The 16,536-nt window shown below is 41.3% G+C and overlaps 1 protein-coding gene across 2 annotated transcripts in view; it reads right to left on the reverse strand.

Annotated features, from left to right (window-relative positions):
* ksr2 (kinase suppressor of ras 2) overlaps positions 1–16,536 on the reverse strand; it is a 376,394-nt gene that overhangs the window by 121,881 nt on the left and 237,977 nt on the right. For both annotated transcript variants that reach the window (XM_063034229.1, XM_063034228.1), the window contains 2 exons: positions 7,070–7,153; positions 839–906 (listed from right to left, as the gene is read on the reverse strand). In XM_063034229.1, the coding sequence (XP_062890299.1) occupies positions 839–906; positions 7,070–7,153 (152 nt within the window). The remainder of the gene's footprint in view (positions 1–838; positions 907–7,069; positions 7,154–16,536) is intronic.

The raw sequence follows: 16,536 nt of genomic DNA on the forward strand, positions 1-16,536 counted from the left end.
CTATTACACTGCAGCCTGTTTTAGGTGATATCTGGTTACTTAAAGTGTGTCAGGCCTACACATGCAGGCACCGTTCAGTCTCGACCTAACTAATAAGGTTCACCTCCACTTGTTTCAGACTCGCTATCTGCAGCCTACTTAACCCCAGATCTCATACACAGTCCTCGTTCACTCATTAAACCAGCTGGCCTCAACTAGTTGCTCCTCGCCTTCACTCTCTCTGCCCAAAATTTATCTTGGAGCCTGTTGTGTTTAGTTTCTGTCCTGTCTGGTTTTGTGGCCCCTCAAGAATTGCTATTTTGTGGTCTATTAATAAAGTAATCGTTTACAGCTAATTCATCTCTGCTGCTCTGCTTTAGGTCAAGCATCCTCTGTATTTCCTGAAAAACTGTGCATAAATCCGAATTCTACTTCCAGATTTTATTGCGGTCTCTAATAAAATTTGTTGTTCGATTAACCCTGAGGCCGATGATACACATGGGGGGTGCATTATCTTACAGTGACATTTCATGCATGTTATAAATCTTACTACAAACAAAATAGGGTTATTATTGAAAAAAACAGTACACATATCATCATACAAATTTTATTAATGTAATTTCAATTTACTCCTATGGAATTGTATCACTATTAGAATATTAAAGTAATATAAAATTTATCGAAGGTGCTGTGCCTTGCTAAGTAAAATATCTGCATTGATCATCAAGGAAATGCACTTACACATTCACAAAATTGAAAGAAAGAATAGTTAATTAATCCAATAAATTTGCTAATTGACTAATTTCAGAAGGTAAGTTATACAAATAAAAATTACATAATTCAAATATTTAAACATCACCTCCACGATGAATGATAAGTAAATGACAAGGTGGGGCTTCTTTGGTGCATTTGTTATGGCACTTCAACCTAATGAAGAAAGGAAAACTATATATTATTATAGGTAAATACAGCAGCATTACTTCATGTCGAAGATATTTTTAGATAGAATTCTTTGTTACTTTGCTTACTGGGGACAACGGAAGTACTAGTAAAGCTACTGCCTCACATCTTCAGGAGCCTAGATCAATGCTGACTTCCAGTGCTGAGTTTGCACATCCTCCCTGTGAATGTGTAGATTTCCTCTGGGTGCTCCTGTTTCCACCCACATCCTGAATACATGCATGTCGGTAAGTTAATTGGCCACTGAAAATAAAGCTGTGTGGTAGAATCTCTGGAAGCTGATGGAGATGCGGAGCGAATAAAGTAAAATATCATTTGTGTAAATGGTTGTTTGAGGATTAATACAGACTAATTGCACCAAAGGGCTTTTTTCTGTACTCACTGACTCTAACTTATAAGTTTGCCTTTCTCCTGTATGGGCCACAGCTATGCCTCCCTTTTCATTGGCTTTGTGGAATATTCCAAGTTCCAAACCTTCCCTGGTAATGCTCCCCTGCTCATACTGCGCTACATTAATGACTGCATTGGTGCTGCTTGTCAATGTGATCAACTTTGCCTCCAACTTTCACCCTGCCCTTAAATTTACTTGGTCCACTTCTGACACCTCTCTCCCCCTTTCTCACTCTCTCTCTGTCTCCAAAGCTGAAGACAAACCTGCTGAAATCTTCTCTAAATCCATTGATTCCCATGGCTACCTTGACTATTTCTCTTCCCACACCTGTAAAAATACCATTCTGTCTTCTCAGTTCCATCATCTCTGTTGCCTCTGTTGCCAGGATGAGGCTTCCCTTTCCAGGACATCAGCAATGTCCTCCTTCTTTAGAGAATGGGGTTTCCTTTCCTCCACCACTGATGCTGCCCTCATCCACATCTCCTCCATTTCCCAGATATCCACACTCATCCTATCTTCCCACCCTCTTCACCTACCACCCCATGAACCTCCACATCCAACACATCACTCCATCACTCTCCACAACTTCTGGTGTTTTCAAAAGGATCCTACCACCAAACGTATCTTTACCTCCCCTTCCCTCTGACTCTCCACCTTCTGCAAGGATCACGCCCTACATATTCCCTCATCCATTTGTTCCTCCCCACTAATCTCCCTCCTGGCACTTACCTGTGCAAGTGGCCAAAGTGTCACACCTGCCCATTCACCTCCTCCCTCACCTCCATTCAGGGCCCCAAGCAGACCTTCCAGGTGAAACAACACTTCACGTGCACTCGCCTACTGTATCTGTTGCTCCCGGTGTGGCCTCTTCTAGATTGGGGGACCGCTACGTCGAGCACCCCAGCTCCACCCACAGAAGAGCAGAACTTCCCGGGGGCCAACCATTTCAATTTCTGTCCCCATTCCCATTCCAACATGTCAGCCCATGGCCTCCTCTTCTGCCATGATGAAGCCACTGTCAGGTTGGAGGAGCAATACCTCATATTCTGTTTGGGTAGCTTCCTATCTGATGGCATGAGCATCAATTTCTCCAACTTTCAATAACCTTTTCTCCACCCATTCCCTCTTTTTTATTTCCCCACTATAGCCTCTCACCTCTTCTCGCCAGCCTATAATCCGCCTCCCTCTGGTGCCACTCCTCCTTCCCTTTCTCCTATTATTCACGCTCCTCTCCTATCAGACGCATTCTTCCCTAGCTCTTTCCGTTTCCCACTTCCAACCTCCCAACTTCACACTTCATTCCTCCTCTCACACCCCCCTTGGCTTCATCTATCACCTTCCAGCTGCTCCTCCCTCTCCCCCACCTTCTTATTCTGACTTCCTCCTCCTGCCTTTTCAGTCCTGATGGGGCCTCGGCCCAAAACGCTGACTGTTTACTCATTTCCACAGATGCTGCCTGACCTGCTGGGTTCCTCCAGCATTTTGTGTGTGATGCTCGAACTGTAACGTCCCTTTTAAGCTGTATTGATTATAGGTGTTCCCAAAGCCGGTACAAATCATGTTCTGATTAGAGGATGGACTGGTATTCTGAACACAGCAGGTCCTGGAAAACTAGAGTAATACACACAAAATGCTGGAGGAACTCAGCAGGCCGGGCAACATCTATGGAGGGAAATAAACACTGGATGTTTGAAGGCCAAGACCCTCCAACAGGAAAGGAAAGGGAGCAGGAGCCAGAATAGGGATTTTAAATCCTGCCAACGATCATCTTGTTGCATTATATAATGAGTGACGATGACCTCTCAAAGTAGTAAATTTATCTTCCCCAGATCTGTGTGTTTTTGGCAAAATCCAATAAAACCAATTTCAGTTTTGTTACTCTGAGTCTCCCAAAATGGCAGGAGGAAAAGTCAGCTTTCCATGGAGATCAGGTTCCATCCCATTTACTACCATCTAATCTAGAGATTGCGAAAATTCTATCACTAAGACAATGTGAGACCCTGTAAATATTTAATTCTGCTTCTAGTTATTATTGTATTTATTGTGATAAAAGGAACACATTGGGGATTTGCCCAGTGGGAATCTAAAGGCAATAACAAATAAATAGGCCGGGGTGTAAATTAGCCAACCAATCTGATCCAGTCACCCTCTGGCATGGCCTGTCTATCTGCCAGTGCTCCAAACCTTCATGTAACGCAATCATGCACTTTGTACTTCATTAGACGTGTGAAAAATTACAACACAGATGGTTCAAAAAGCTTATTTATCGGTTCAGCGCCAAAGGGCACAGTTAGATCACTCTATTTACAAAGTAATACTATATTATATGGAGAAAGTACACACAATTCACTATGATGTTCTTTAATACTTTTGCTGGAGAATACTGCAAAATAGTACCATTATCTCAACCATAGAGCAAGGGTTCCCAACTGGGGTCCACAACCACCTTGTTTATTGGTATTGGTCCATGGCACAAGAAAGTTTGGGAACTCCTGATATATCTCAGTGACTATACATACCACTTTATATCACATTTCCTTTTATTACATTATGGTGGCACAGTAGTGGTTAGCACAACGCTTTACCGTAAAGCAAAAACAGACCACTACTCTAAAAAGACTAGGAATAGAAGACAGGGCATAGCCATAGGCTACTTATAACGATAAGCACCCTGGCAAAGCGCTAGTTTTCCATAAAGTGGATGAACAACAGATTGCCCAGATGGTAATTCATCTGTCGTTTACTGCATAAACTAGTAAATAGTTCTTCAATTGATCTGAGACGCATTTCCTGAGGACCTGGGCTGATTTCATGATTGTTGTTGCTATCCATGAGACAAGACGTAAAGTAAGCCTTATCTTGTGAAGCACCTTAAAGTTGCAGTATCACATTCCCAAAGCCAGTTCCAACATCTACATAAATCATGGTGGATCTCTATATCTCAATCAATCTGCTCAGCTTGATTCTGTATCCCTTAAATATCTATTGCTGCAGTAATAGAATCCTCTTGCTTTGAGCTTGACTTCAAAGAAAACTATTTTTGCAGTAAAGAGGGGACTTGCTGACTGCAAACTTAGTAGACATATAAAAAAAGAACATTTTTATTGCCCTCCTACACAAAGCTCACAGGAAATAGAGACGTCTGCACAGCTGGGAACTTCTGGAGTTCATTAGAAATTACTGGAGCCATCAGTTGGCATCATGTCATTTAACGCAGCCCAGATCAGGAATGGTGCAAAATGAGAATAACGGCAAGAGGCATCACTTTGAGCCCTGTTTGTAGCAAGCCCATAAACACGTGAATACAAAACACGTTGATGTTTTCAGCATAAATTATTTTCATGGCTTTCTGATTTGAGCTGAGTCATTTGAGTGGCCCGGTAGTGTAGTGGTAAGCACAACGCTTTACAGTACCAGTGACCCAAGTTCATTGCTCGCTGCTGCCTGTAAGGGGTTTGTACGTTCCCCCTGTGACCGTATGAGTTTCCTCTGGGTGCTCCCATTTCCTCCCACAATCTAAGGACGTATCAGATGGTAGGTTAACCAGTCATTGTAAATTGTCCTGTGATTAGACCAGGGTTAAATTGGGGAATTGCTGGGTGGGACATCTCGAAGGGCCAGAACTGGATCTCAATAAATAAATTGCTAGGCTTACAATCTAATTTTATTTGTTATTTATTTGGTTGCTCCTGAAGACTAAACTGGAAAGTCAGAGTATGATGCCCATTATTTAAACTTGAAAATATTGCTGTTGATTCTTCATCCAGTCATCAGCAGACTGGTTTAATATCATTAAGACCAGCAAAGCAATGATTTTATTTAAATTGTGTAAACCTGAAACCAGCAATTAAATATTTCAAACCATCCAAACTATTAACTGATGAAATTTTAATTTCCCAGGAAGACCCAAAGACTGAAGTAGCCTCATAAACAAAAGCCATACACACACAAAATGCTGGAGGAGCTCAGCAGACCTGGAAGCATCTAGGGAAAAGAGTAAACAGTCAATGTTTCGGGGACAGACTCTTCGTCAGACTGGAAAGGAAGGTGAGAAGTCAGAGTAAGAAGTTGGAGGGGCCGGGAAGGATGAAGTACAGGGTGGTAGGTGATAGGTGAAACTGGGCGGGAGGGAGGGGTTGAAGTAAAGAGCTGGGAAGTTGATTGGTGAAAGAGATAAAGGGCTGGAGAATGGGGAATCTGAGAGGAGAGGACAGAAAACCATGGAAGAAAAGGAAGTGGGAGGACTACCAGAGGGAGGTAATGGACGGGTAAAGAGATAAGGTGAAAGAGGGAAACAGGAATGGGGAATGGTGAAGTGGGGGGGGCAATTTCTGGAAGTTCGAGAAATCGATGTTCATGCCATCAGGTTGGGGGCTACCCAGACAGAATATAAGGTGTTGCTCCTCCAACCTGATGGCATGAACATCGATTTCTCAAACTTTGGGTAATTTTCCCTCCCCTCCCCTTCCCCATCCTCCATTTCTCCCTGTCACCTTATCTCCTTAATGGCCCACCACCTCCCTCTGGTACTCCTCCCTTTCCCTTTCTTCCATAGTCTTCTGTCCTTTCCTATCAGACTCCCCCATCTCCAGCCCTTTAGCTCTTCACCAATCTGCTTCCCAACTCTTTACTTCAATCCCCCCGACCCCTTTCCGGTTTTACCTATCACTTGCCACCTTGTACTTCTTCCCTCCCTCCCCTAACTTTCTAACTCTGACTTCTCCCCTTCCATTCCAGTCCTGATGAAGGGTCTCAACCCAATACACCAGCTGCTAACTCTTTTCCATAGATGCAGCCTGGCCAGCTAAGTTTCTTCAGCATTTTGTGTGCATTGCTTTGGTTTTCCAGTACCTGCTGATTTTCCCATGTTTGTCATAAACAAGAGATTCTGCCAATGCTGCAAATCTTAAGCAACACACATAAAATGCTGGAGAAACTCAGCAAGTCGGACAGCATCTACAGAAGGGAATAAATAGTCGATGATTTGGACCGAGACACTTCATCAAGCAGCCTGAGCACGGTGGTATTAGTTCCCCGTGTCTTACAATGCACAAAGGAAATATTGGAGAGGTTTTTAGTGTAACCATTTCAATTTCCTTGTCAATTTGTGCATTTGCCATTCCACTCTTAGTTCCTGCCAATCTCACCACTGGGCCATTCACTCAGATAAAGAATTAACATACAGAATGACTCAACCTCTGATATCCTCTGACGTCAGGGAACCACCTGAATTCCCTGTAGTGCTGCTGCTTCATACTACACTTTCAACTTCTGCATAAGTCATAGAAAATAATATATCACTGGTGTTATATCAACTTGCATTAGTATCTCTAAGGACCTTTATGAAGAATGGAAAGCAATATTTATTTTCTGAAGATGGTAACTCTAAAGGTATTAAGTTGCCCTCTACACTGTTCTCTTTCACCATTTAATGACAAGCACTCTTGCCTCTCAGTGAGTACCTTACGGATTTCTGAAACTTGTGCAAGTCTAACTTTACACTCCAATATGTGACTGCAGTACTGTTGTAGACTGTACCATTTGGGTGAGAAACCAGGGCCTCAAGTGACATCCCAAGTGGATCCAAGAAAATCCCGGGCTAGAGTTCTGAGGGCAGGGATGGTAATACTACTTTTCTAGTTATCCGGCACTGACATAATTGAAAAGTACACATTCTCTAATTATTATCACTGCGATCAGGGAACCAAGGAACTCAAATTCCAAAATTTGATTACATACTTGCAGTTTTTACATTTCAAGCCAAAAAGCATTCCTTTCCCACATACTGTGCAGGTCTGAGACATCCAATACTTGGTGGAAAATCTACAGAAAAGATAAGATAAAATAATTTTACTTGGGCTCAATCAATTGCATTATTAATTTTAATTACACTGAAACAATACTGCCATAGAGAGGCAAGTTAAAGGAAAAATAAAATACAAATGTAAACTGTGAAGTTACTAGCTCAATAGTTTTAAAAATGCATTGCTTTTGACCTAATGTAAGCAAGAACATGTGTTTGTTATTGCAGTAAGTTGTTGAAGAAAGCATAATCCAACACTTAGAATCATAGACTCGTATAGCAAAGTATCAGACTCTTTAACCCACCACATCTATATCAATCATTCTGCCCATCCCATTTACCCTCTTGTTTTAGATACCCCTGCTATGGGAAAAAAATACCAACTATCTATGCTTTCTATGCCTCACATAATTTGTGCACCTCTGTCAGTTAATCCTCCTGCCTCCTTTTCTCCAGGCAAACCTAGCCCCTCCAGTCTCTCCCCATAACTTAAGTGCTCCAATCCAGATGGCGTCCTAATGAATCCTGTCTGCATTCTTTCCAGTGCAATTACATGCTTCTTATTCTGTGGTGATCAGAACTGCACACAATATTCCAAATACATTCTAACTGTGTTTTGTAAAGTTGCAACATAACCATCCAACTTTTGCACAATGCCCCAACACTTAAAGGCAAGCATTCCTTATGCCTTTGTCTGCATCTAGTTGTATTACCACTTTCAGGGAACAATGGACCTGAACTCCAAGGCCCTCTGTTCATCAACATTCCTTAATGCCTTACTGTTTATAGCACATGCCCTATTCTCTATTTGACATATCGAATCCAGCAACTCACACTGGTCAGGATGAAGTTGCAAAAGTTCCGCCCAACTTTTCATCTGATCTACACCCTGCAGTAGCCTTAGACAACCTTACTTGCTACCCCCAACACTATTAGCTTTTCTTCTTTGATTTATTTCTTCAAATCTTTTAAAAATCCATTTCTACTGGCACAGTTTGTCACTGGCATAAACTAATGAAAATGCCCAGTTTATCGCTGACCTGAATTCAGAACACTTCCTTCTAGAATTCCCCGCAAAGAACACCTAAATGTTTATCTTTTAATACTGTGGCCTGATAGTGCTTAATTAATTACAGACAGATAGAACCCCTGTGGAAAATGGCACAGTTCCTACTAAATTATTTGGAAGTGGATGAGAAAAGATCCTCACCAAGTCCAATTCCATTTCTCACATGAATTCTATATATATTTTTTGATCGATTAGCAAGAATTGTTCCAGAAATGGTTTACATTGCAAGCTCTCTCCCAACTGTGGTGTCAAAGACCACTAGCAACCCATTCACTGAATAAAGTTAAGAAAGACTTTAGTGGCATGAAATAATACAATTAATTAGATCTTTCAAAATCAGGTTTTAGGCAAGCACGATGATGAAATCACAAAGCACACTCAGTTATTCATAAATGACCCATGATTCCACAACTTGCAGAAACTAAATGAATTTTCAGTTTAAATTGAGTTCAGTTAAACCAGTGGTGATTCGTTTGATTCTAATTTTAAAATCCAGCCACTTAACACAAGGATGTGTTATCACCAAGTTTCATTCTGACCACTCAGGTGCAAGGGTGGGAGCGGTGGTGGTTTCCATATCAATCGAACTTGCCGAGGGAAGAACCACGCACTTTCCTGGGGATACAAAAGGCTGCAGGTTCTGGAATCTGGCATAATTCACAGAAAACTGGAGGAACTGAGCAGATCAAGTAGCATCACTGGTAGGAAAAGGACAGTCAGCAGTCAGACTGAGATCCTTCATTGGTCCGGATGAAGTGCATTAACCCCTTAATGTCGAACATCTATTTCTCTCTATTAATGGTACCTGACAAGCAGAGTTCCTCCAGCTTTTTGTGTGCTGCTTACATTTTTAAGTGGGCCCATAAGCAAGGGAGTTCAGAGAGAAAGCTAAGAAATTATATTATTTATTGTGAAAGGGAAACAAAGCTTTACTAGGCAATGATGAGATCACATCTAGAATGCCACGTATAGTATTACTATTCTTTTCAAATCTTTTTATTATTATTATCCAAAATTAACACGAGAACATCAAAGTAAGCAATACTTACAATGTCTCAAGAAAAAAACATTAAAGATTGAAAAAATTTTGGTAATATAAAAAAAGAAAAAAAACCCTTACTAAGCAAGAAAAAGTGAGGAAAAAAGAAACCCCATTAGATGTTCAACCCCGGAGCCATGCGTCATACAAAAAGCTTCTAAAGATAAACATCAAACCGCCAGCAAGAAAAAAAAAGTACCAAAAATTTACGATTAGATCGTGGAGGAAATCTATCAATTAACTCAAGTGATAATAATGAGCAAATGAACCCCATCTTTTCTCAAAATCGAACATAAGTTCAAAGGTTAGGGAAGGATGTTGATGCGTTGGAGCAGTTCAGAGGTTTACAAGACACACCTCAAATGGGCAGACTGTTTTAAGAGGAAATATTGTCCACTAGGGTTTTAAAAAGTGAGACAGGACTTGTCTACAACAGGTAATATTCTTAGAAGTCACAACTTGGTTGTGGAGACAAGAGAAAATCTGCAGATGTTGGAAATCCAAGCAATACACACAAAATGCTGGAGAAACTCAGCTGGAACTCGAGATGTTTCATCTTGTGAGAGAATGTAGAATTAGGGTGAGGTGTGGTGAGTCACTGTTTAAAATAACCAAAGTTTCTTCTGATCCTGAAATCTCATTGACCTGGGAGAGGAACCAACCAAGAAATAAGAAGAATGAAGAATAGGAGCTATGAGCCCTCTCTGCCTATGAATGCAAATGTCTTTGCCCATTTTGCACCACCATTTCTATAGTGTGAAAGGAAAGGATATGCAACATACATTATAGCAACAAAGTTCCCTTAAGACTGAACCAATCTCCATTTTATGTTAGCTCAGTTCAGTGTTCCACTGAGGAAGACTACTAAATAGTTCCAAATCCCAAGAATGCTAAGTCAATAAGGAATAATTACTGAGGACATCACACGGATTATAACTAGATTGTTGCCCTGTGTACTTGGGCTTGTAGCTTATCATTTGTACTGCCTCCCACTGTTTAAATGCCCATCAACATTCACAGTCAAAGCAGAGACTTCCTTTTCATTTTGGGGGAGATGTCAGAGTCTCTGGGAAGACCAGGACTTCTTACCCATCCTTAATTACCCTAAAGGTGGTGGTGGTGAAATGTTTTTTGAAATGGTTCCATTCTACTATTGATAACGTCTTCACGGTGCTGTTGGATAGGAAGTTCTAAGATCTAACTCAGCAAGAGTGAAGAATTATTTTTTAGATCAGGATGGTCTGTGAGTTCCTCTGTGCCTTGTTCTTTGCAGTAGTAAAGGTCGTATGTTTGAAAGGTACTCTTCAAGCAATTGCAGTACATTTTGGAGATGATACACATCACAGCCACAGTGCCGTGGTAGTGGTGAGAATGTTTATAGTGAATAGTCGAGCATTAATCAAGTATACTGCTTTGTCTTGGAGCATGACGAACTTTTTGAGATTTGTTGAAGAAAAGGAGAATATGGAGGTGTCAGGAAGTGAAATGTTCACCACAGGGTACTTTTGATCTATTCTTATAGTGATGGTACTTACATAGCTGGTTCAGTTGGGTTTCTGGTCCTTGATGACCCAAATGATGTTAATGGCAAAGGACATGACCATGATAAAACAAAGAGGTTGGATTCTCACTGGTTGGAGACAGACATTGACTGGTAATTTAGTAACATGAATGTTATTTGGCACTTAACAGTCCAGCCCTGAATGTTCTCTCGGTCCTGTTACATGGAGACACAAAATGCTTCACTTACTGAGGAGTTGCAACTGGAATTCAACATTGTGAAATCATCAGCAAACAACCCTACTTCTGACATTATGATGGAAGGAAACTCATTGATGAAGCAGCAGAAGACAGCAGGGCTGAGGACGCGACCCTGAGGAACTTCTGCAGTGATACCTGAGGCTAAAATGGTTAACCTCCAACAACCACAGCCATCTTCTTTTGTGTGCGGTATGACTCCAGCCCACTGATTTCAGTTTTACAAGAACTCCTTAACATTGTTCTTGGTTGAATATTGCTTTGATAACAAAGGCAATAATTCCTATTTCACCTCTGGAATTCAACTCACTCGTCCATCGTTGGACCAAATCTATGATGATGTCTGGAGAAAAGAGAACCCTTAATCAGGCATCGGTGAGCAGGCACCATTGAGTCAGTACCACTTGAAAGCACTGTCAGTGACACATTCCATCATTTTGCAATACCTCTCTGATTCAATCTTTTTTCTGTTCACGCTTCTCTCTCTAATCGCCAGTTTCTAAAGTAATTGTTTTTGCTTTCGTGATAGTGAAGTTTAACCTGTTTACCAACTCAATATAGCATCTATTCAGACCTGTGGTTTTGCAGAATGAGGTCTGAGGTTAATAAAATGTGAGAAATACTGCCTGACAGAGCCAAGTTAAACTAAAGGATTTTCCATTTATCTTGTTACTGAAATAACAACCAATGGTTTAACATATTACAACCTTTAAAATGAAAATTTACTGACCCATTACAAAGGTAAAATGAAGGACACATTGCTGTATTTCAAAATGTATATTTTGTTCAAATATATTTATGAGAAGAAATTGGAAATTATGACTATCCAAACAGCGGGCAACCTAATTGTTTTCCTGCCTATTCTGCACAAGTTTTGTTCAATAAAATGAAAGTACTACACATCAGAGAGTCTGTGCTGGTAAGTGAGAAGTGAATGACAAACAATCTCTAGAAAACAAACTCTGAATTTGAGATCCGTTCAAAAACACAAGCACAATATTTTCTGCTCATCAATGAAATGAATTACGAAGCTTAGGAAGATTGATGAAGCAACATTGTAAAAGTTGTAAATACCCTGTGAGACACTCGTTCCTGAACAGATGTTGTTTTCCCTTGAGGGAAAATTACTTGAGCCCAGCATGCTGGTAAGATTATTATTATGCTCTTCTACATATTCCTAATTCAATTTGTTTTTAGCGCAACACTATTACAGCATCAGCTGTAAGAACGCAGTTCAATTCCCGCCTCTGTAAGAAGTTTGAACGTTCGTGCCCTGAACGTATGGGTTTCCTCCATGTGCTCTGGTTTCCTCCCATGTTCCAAACGAGTCATCTGGTTAAGTCTATTGAGTTGTGGGCAAGCTTTGTTGGAGTTGGAAATGTGGTGGCACCAGAAGGCTGTCCAGCTTAATCCTCACTGATTTGTTTTGATGCAAAACGACACATTTCACTACGTTTCGAAAGCTAATCTTTGTTCCCCTTCATCTTCTGTCATTTGCTTCTCTTCTCTCTCTAATTGTGTATTCAAAGTAATTGTTGCCTTGACAGCTTTACTCTCCACAGACATTCCCTCCCCATCACTCCCTCTCTATACCTCCCCTCTCTGCAACTTAAAACGCATTTGTTTGCTCCACTATCCAGTTCAGATGAAGGGTCCCTGACCTGAAATGATGACCCTCTCCAAGGATTATCTGCTGAGAAGTTACTGGCTTTTCTGTTTTCATTCAGCCAGAGTACACTGAAGCCTCTTAAAGCACAAAATTTGAGTAAGAACCTGGAAATGAGTGCCAAATGTCTGTGGCCAACAGATCTTGCAATGTTGTAAATTTCCAGTGCAGTCGAAGTCTAGGGTGCCATATGCTGTTGAACAGGGCTTCCAATGAAATGTAGTTAAAGGTCTTTCCTTTGAAAACAAGGAGGTTACAACACTTACTCAATTTACTGGTACGTTTACAAGAGGCAGCCAAACAAGTATTGTGATCCAAGTTAAGTGAGGGAAATGTATACAGATCCATACTAACATCTGAGATCTGAGCATTTGCAGTGGAGGAAACCTCAAGAGTGATACACCGCAGGAAGCAATATCAAATGATCTTATATAATATATTGTTTCAAGAAGTTTTGAAAAGAGGACATGACATATTATGGTAATTCACACAAAACGCTGGAGGAACTCAGCAGGCCAGGCTGCATCTATGGAAAAGATTAAACAGTTGACGTTTCAAGCTGTTTCTGCAGATATTCTCCTGTTTGTGATGACATATTGCGGAACGTGTTCTCTCTCAACAGATAGAATACCAAAGGCAAGTACCAGATTACAATTTTCTTCTGTAGCGATGAGGACTGAGATTGTTTCAGTGTGACTACACAGCATTGTCAATGCAAATAATGCACCCTCGTTTGAGATGGAAGCCTCACTATTTATCAGAGATACAGACCAAAGGTCAGGGTCTGTGCATATTAATCTGCATCTGATTTGAGTGCAGTTAACCTTCTGAACCCTCATGCAATGGGAAACAATAGTATTTCCCTCATTAGTGGGAACTTTGTTTCAGACTAGTCAAGTACTGAGAATGCACACCAGTCCTTACCGAGGGGTTGGGTTGGAAACGGTGGGCAGCGTTAGGCTCCTGGGTGTCAGCATCTCAGAGGGTAAGTCCTGCACCCAATATATTGATGCAGTCACGAAGAAGGCATGCCAGTGGCTATATTTCATTAGGAACTTGAGGAGATTTGCTATGTCACCAAGGACTCTCGCAAATTTCTACAGGTGTACCATAGGAAGCATTCCGACTGGTTGCATCAGCACCTGCTATGGAAACTCCACTGGACAGGACTGAAAGAGGCTGCAGAGGGTTGTAGACTCACGGACACAAGCCTCTCCACCACTGAGACCCACACTCAGTGTTTTAGGAACAGCCGCTCCGCTCTGCCATTATACTTCTGAACCATCTGTGAACCCCCAAACACTACCTTGCTATTCCTCCTCTGCACTGTTTACTTGTCATTTTATTCTCTTACACTGCGCTGCTGCCACAAAACAACAGGTTTCACGACATATGTCAGTGTTAACAAACCTGATTCTGATTCTTAAATATTCTCAATTGTCAAACCTGTGCTTCAAACTATTTTGATATTTCCCCATGTTGAAAGAAGTAACTCTGGTGCTTTGGAATATCATAATAATTCATCTCTCATGAAAGTGGTCATGCAAAGCCATATAAATTGGATGTTCACCAGCGGGAGGAGAGAGTGCAGTGCGCTGCACGTGCGCAGCCCTCCGGTGAAAAATGATATTGTATCCGTTAAATAGGGACCCTGGACAATTCTGATTTGATGGAGACAGATGTGAAAGCACAGAGGAACATCTGGAAAAGTTTCTGAAACGCCAGTTCGCTGCTGTTGTTACTGCGTGATCGGGAATCTTTCGGACAGAAGGCCTCAAAATCCCCGGCTTTGCCTGCTGTTGACGACCGAGATGGAGGTTGAATCGTTCGGATAGAGATGGCGCTCAGTACTCGGTGTCGGAGAGCTGATCAGAGCTCGAAGTTTTCAGATGACTCAGAGTCGGACTGTGGTTGGCACGGCAGGGAGAGTTTTTCTTCCTTCTCCCGTCTGCGTGAGATGCGGGACATTTGAGAGACTTTGAACTTTTTACTGTGTTCATGGACTTCTTCATCAAGTTATGGTATTGTTGCACTGTTGCAACTACATGTTATAATTATGTGGTTTTGTTAGTTTTTTTCAGTCTTGATCTGTCCTGTGTTTTGTGATATCACACCGGAGGAAATATTGTATCATTTCTTAATGCATGCATTACTAAATGACAATAAAAGAGGACTGCATGTCTTCATAATCTAAATTACTTTGTTTAAAATAACAAAAACAAAATTGTTATATTTAGCATAAAATCTCTTTGTACCAAATTATTAAAATGATAAATGTTTTTTAAAAAACTCTTGTTACAACAAATAATCTACTTAACAAATATTGAGCTTGCCTTCCTTGTAGATGCCATTTACCGATTACAAAGCCATGCTACCTTTTCTGTGGCCGTTGTAAAGTTGTCCATTTACAGTGGGGGAAGGAGCACAAGTCTGTGCTAGGTGCCCTTGATGATATTTTGCCCTGAAAATATTGACTTCTGGACACTGCATACTACCAAGAACGGCCACAGTCTGAGGAAGGCGAGTCATTATCTGGGAGCCTCTGACGAGATGACAAATAATGAGGTAGATTGGGAGGCGAGCAGTTTACCTTTAGCTCAAAGGTCTGAGTTAAGTCCAGAACACATTGGCATTGCAAAGGTCTCCATACCTTTGCCATTCTTGGCAAACAACTTCTACAAAATAGCCATCTCCTCCTAATGACCGCAGTGCTTTCAATCTGGCATCAACATTGCTGGACAGTAATTTACAATGGAGATCTCTGCTGCTGGCTTGGTTAAAAAAAAATTCTCTGATGGAATTACCCTGAAATTTCATGGTGGCATTAAGAAATTGAATCACCTTAGTGTTCCCTCCAAAGAGGTAGAAATCTCCTATAATTCTAAAGTACTAGAAGTGATTGGAACTACTTTCAAATTGCAAGTGATACTTTCTGGCTCTCCATAACCTCCTGAAGGTTGTGGATGAAATTCTGCATGCTCCTGGTTGTTCCTTGTATTTGGTCCAATATATTGACCAAACACTCTACTGTCCATCCTTATTAACCTTTTCCTGAGTATTTTGCTTCACTAATCCGTCTGGGAAAGTATCACCATGTAGGGCTACACCCCAGCAAGCAGGGACAATAAATTTCATTACATTCTTACCTTTTCCCTACTGCTGCCCACAATTACTGACTGATACGCAAAAGGTTCTTTGTGGCCTACTGTCTGCCTATCTGGTGCTGGCATCTGAGAGTGCTGGTGCTCTGTTGACACTTCACTGATTCTTCATTTTCCTGCTCCTTCTGTGAGTCAAATCTGGAGAAACTTCCTTGCAAGATTGCAACCATAAGAACACAAGCAAGAGCATGGCAAACTGCCACAAGTGGGCAAGTGGAAAGTTTCTAACATGTACAAAATCCTTTGACAAAGAGATGAATGCACTAAGCCAGGGAGATATTAGGTAGGAGACAATGATACTTGCCAAAATAATGACTTACTTATTCCGTCTGAGAGTTTGAGGTGCATACACAAAGAGTTCAGTGTTAATCTCCTGGCCTATTATTGAGATGAACAGGTTCCCCATTTGATGAGTATACATCTGTCAGTGAGAGAGGAGGTGGAAGAGCTTGAGGCCTGGTGCCAGGCAAAATAGCCTCTTCCTTTATAGCAACAAAACAAGGAGATGGTTATCGACTTCAGGGGAACTCACACCCCTCTTTACATCGGCGACACAGCAGTGGAAACTGCAAGCAGTTTCAAACTCCTGGCAGTGCACACGGCAGCGTAGTGGTTAGCACAACGCTTTACCCGGGTTCAGTTCCCGCCACTGCCTGTAAGAAGTCTGTGCATTCTCCCTGTGACCACGTGGGCTTCCTCTAATTGACCCG

This window comes from Mobula hypostoma, chromosome 27 (assembly GCF_963921235.1).
Source record: "Mobula hypostoma chromosome 27, sMobHyp1.1, whole genome shotgun sequence".
NCBI lineage: Eukaryota > Metazoa > Chordata > Chondrichthyes > Myliobatiformes > Myliobatidae > Mobula > Mobula hypostoma.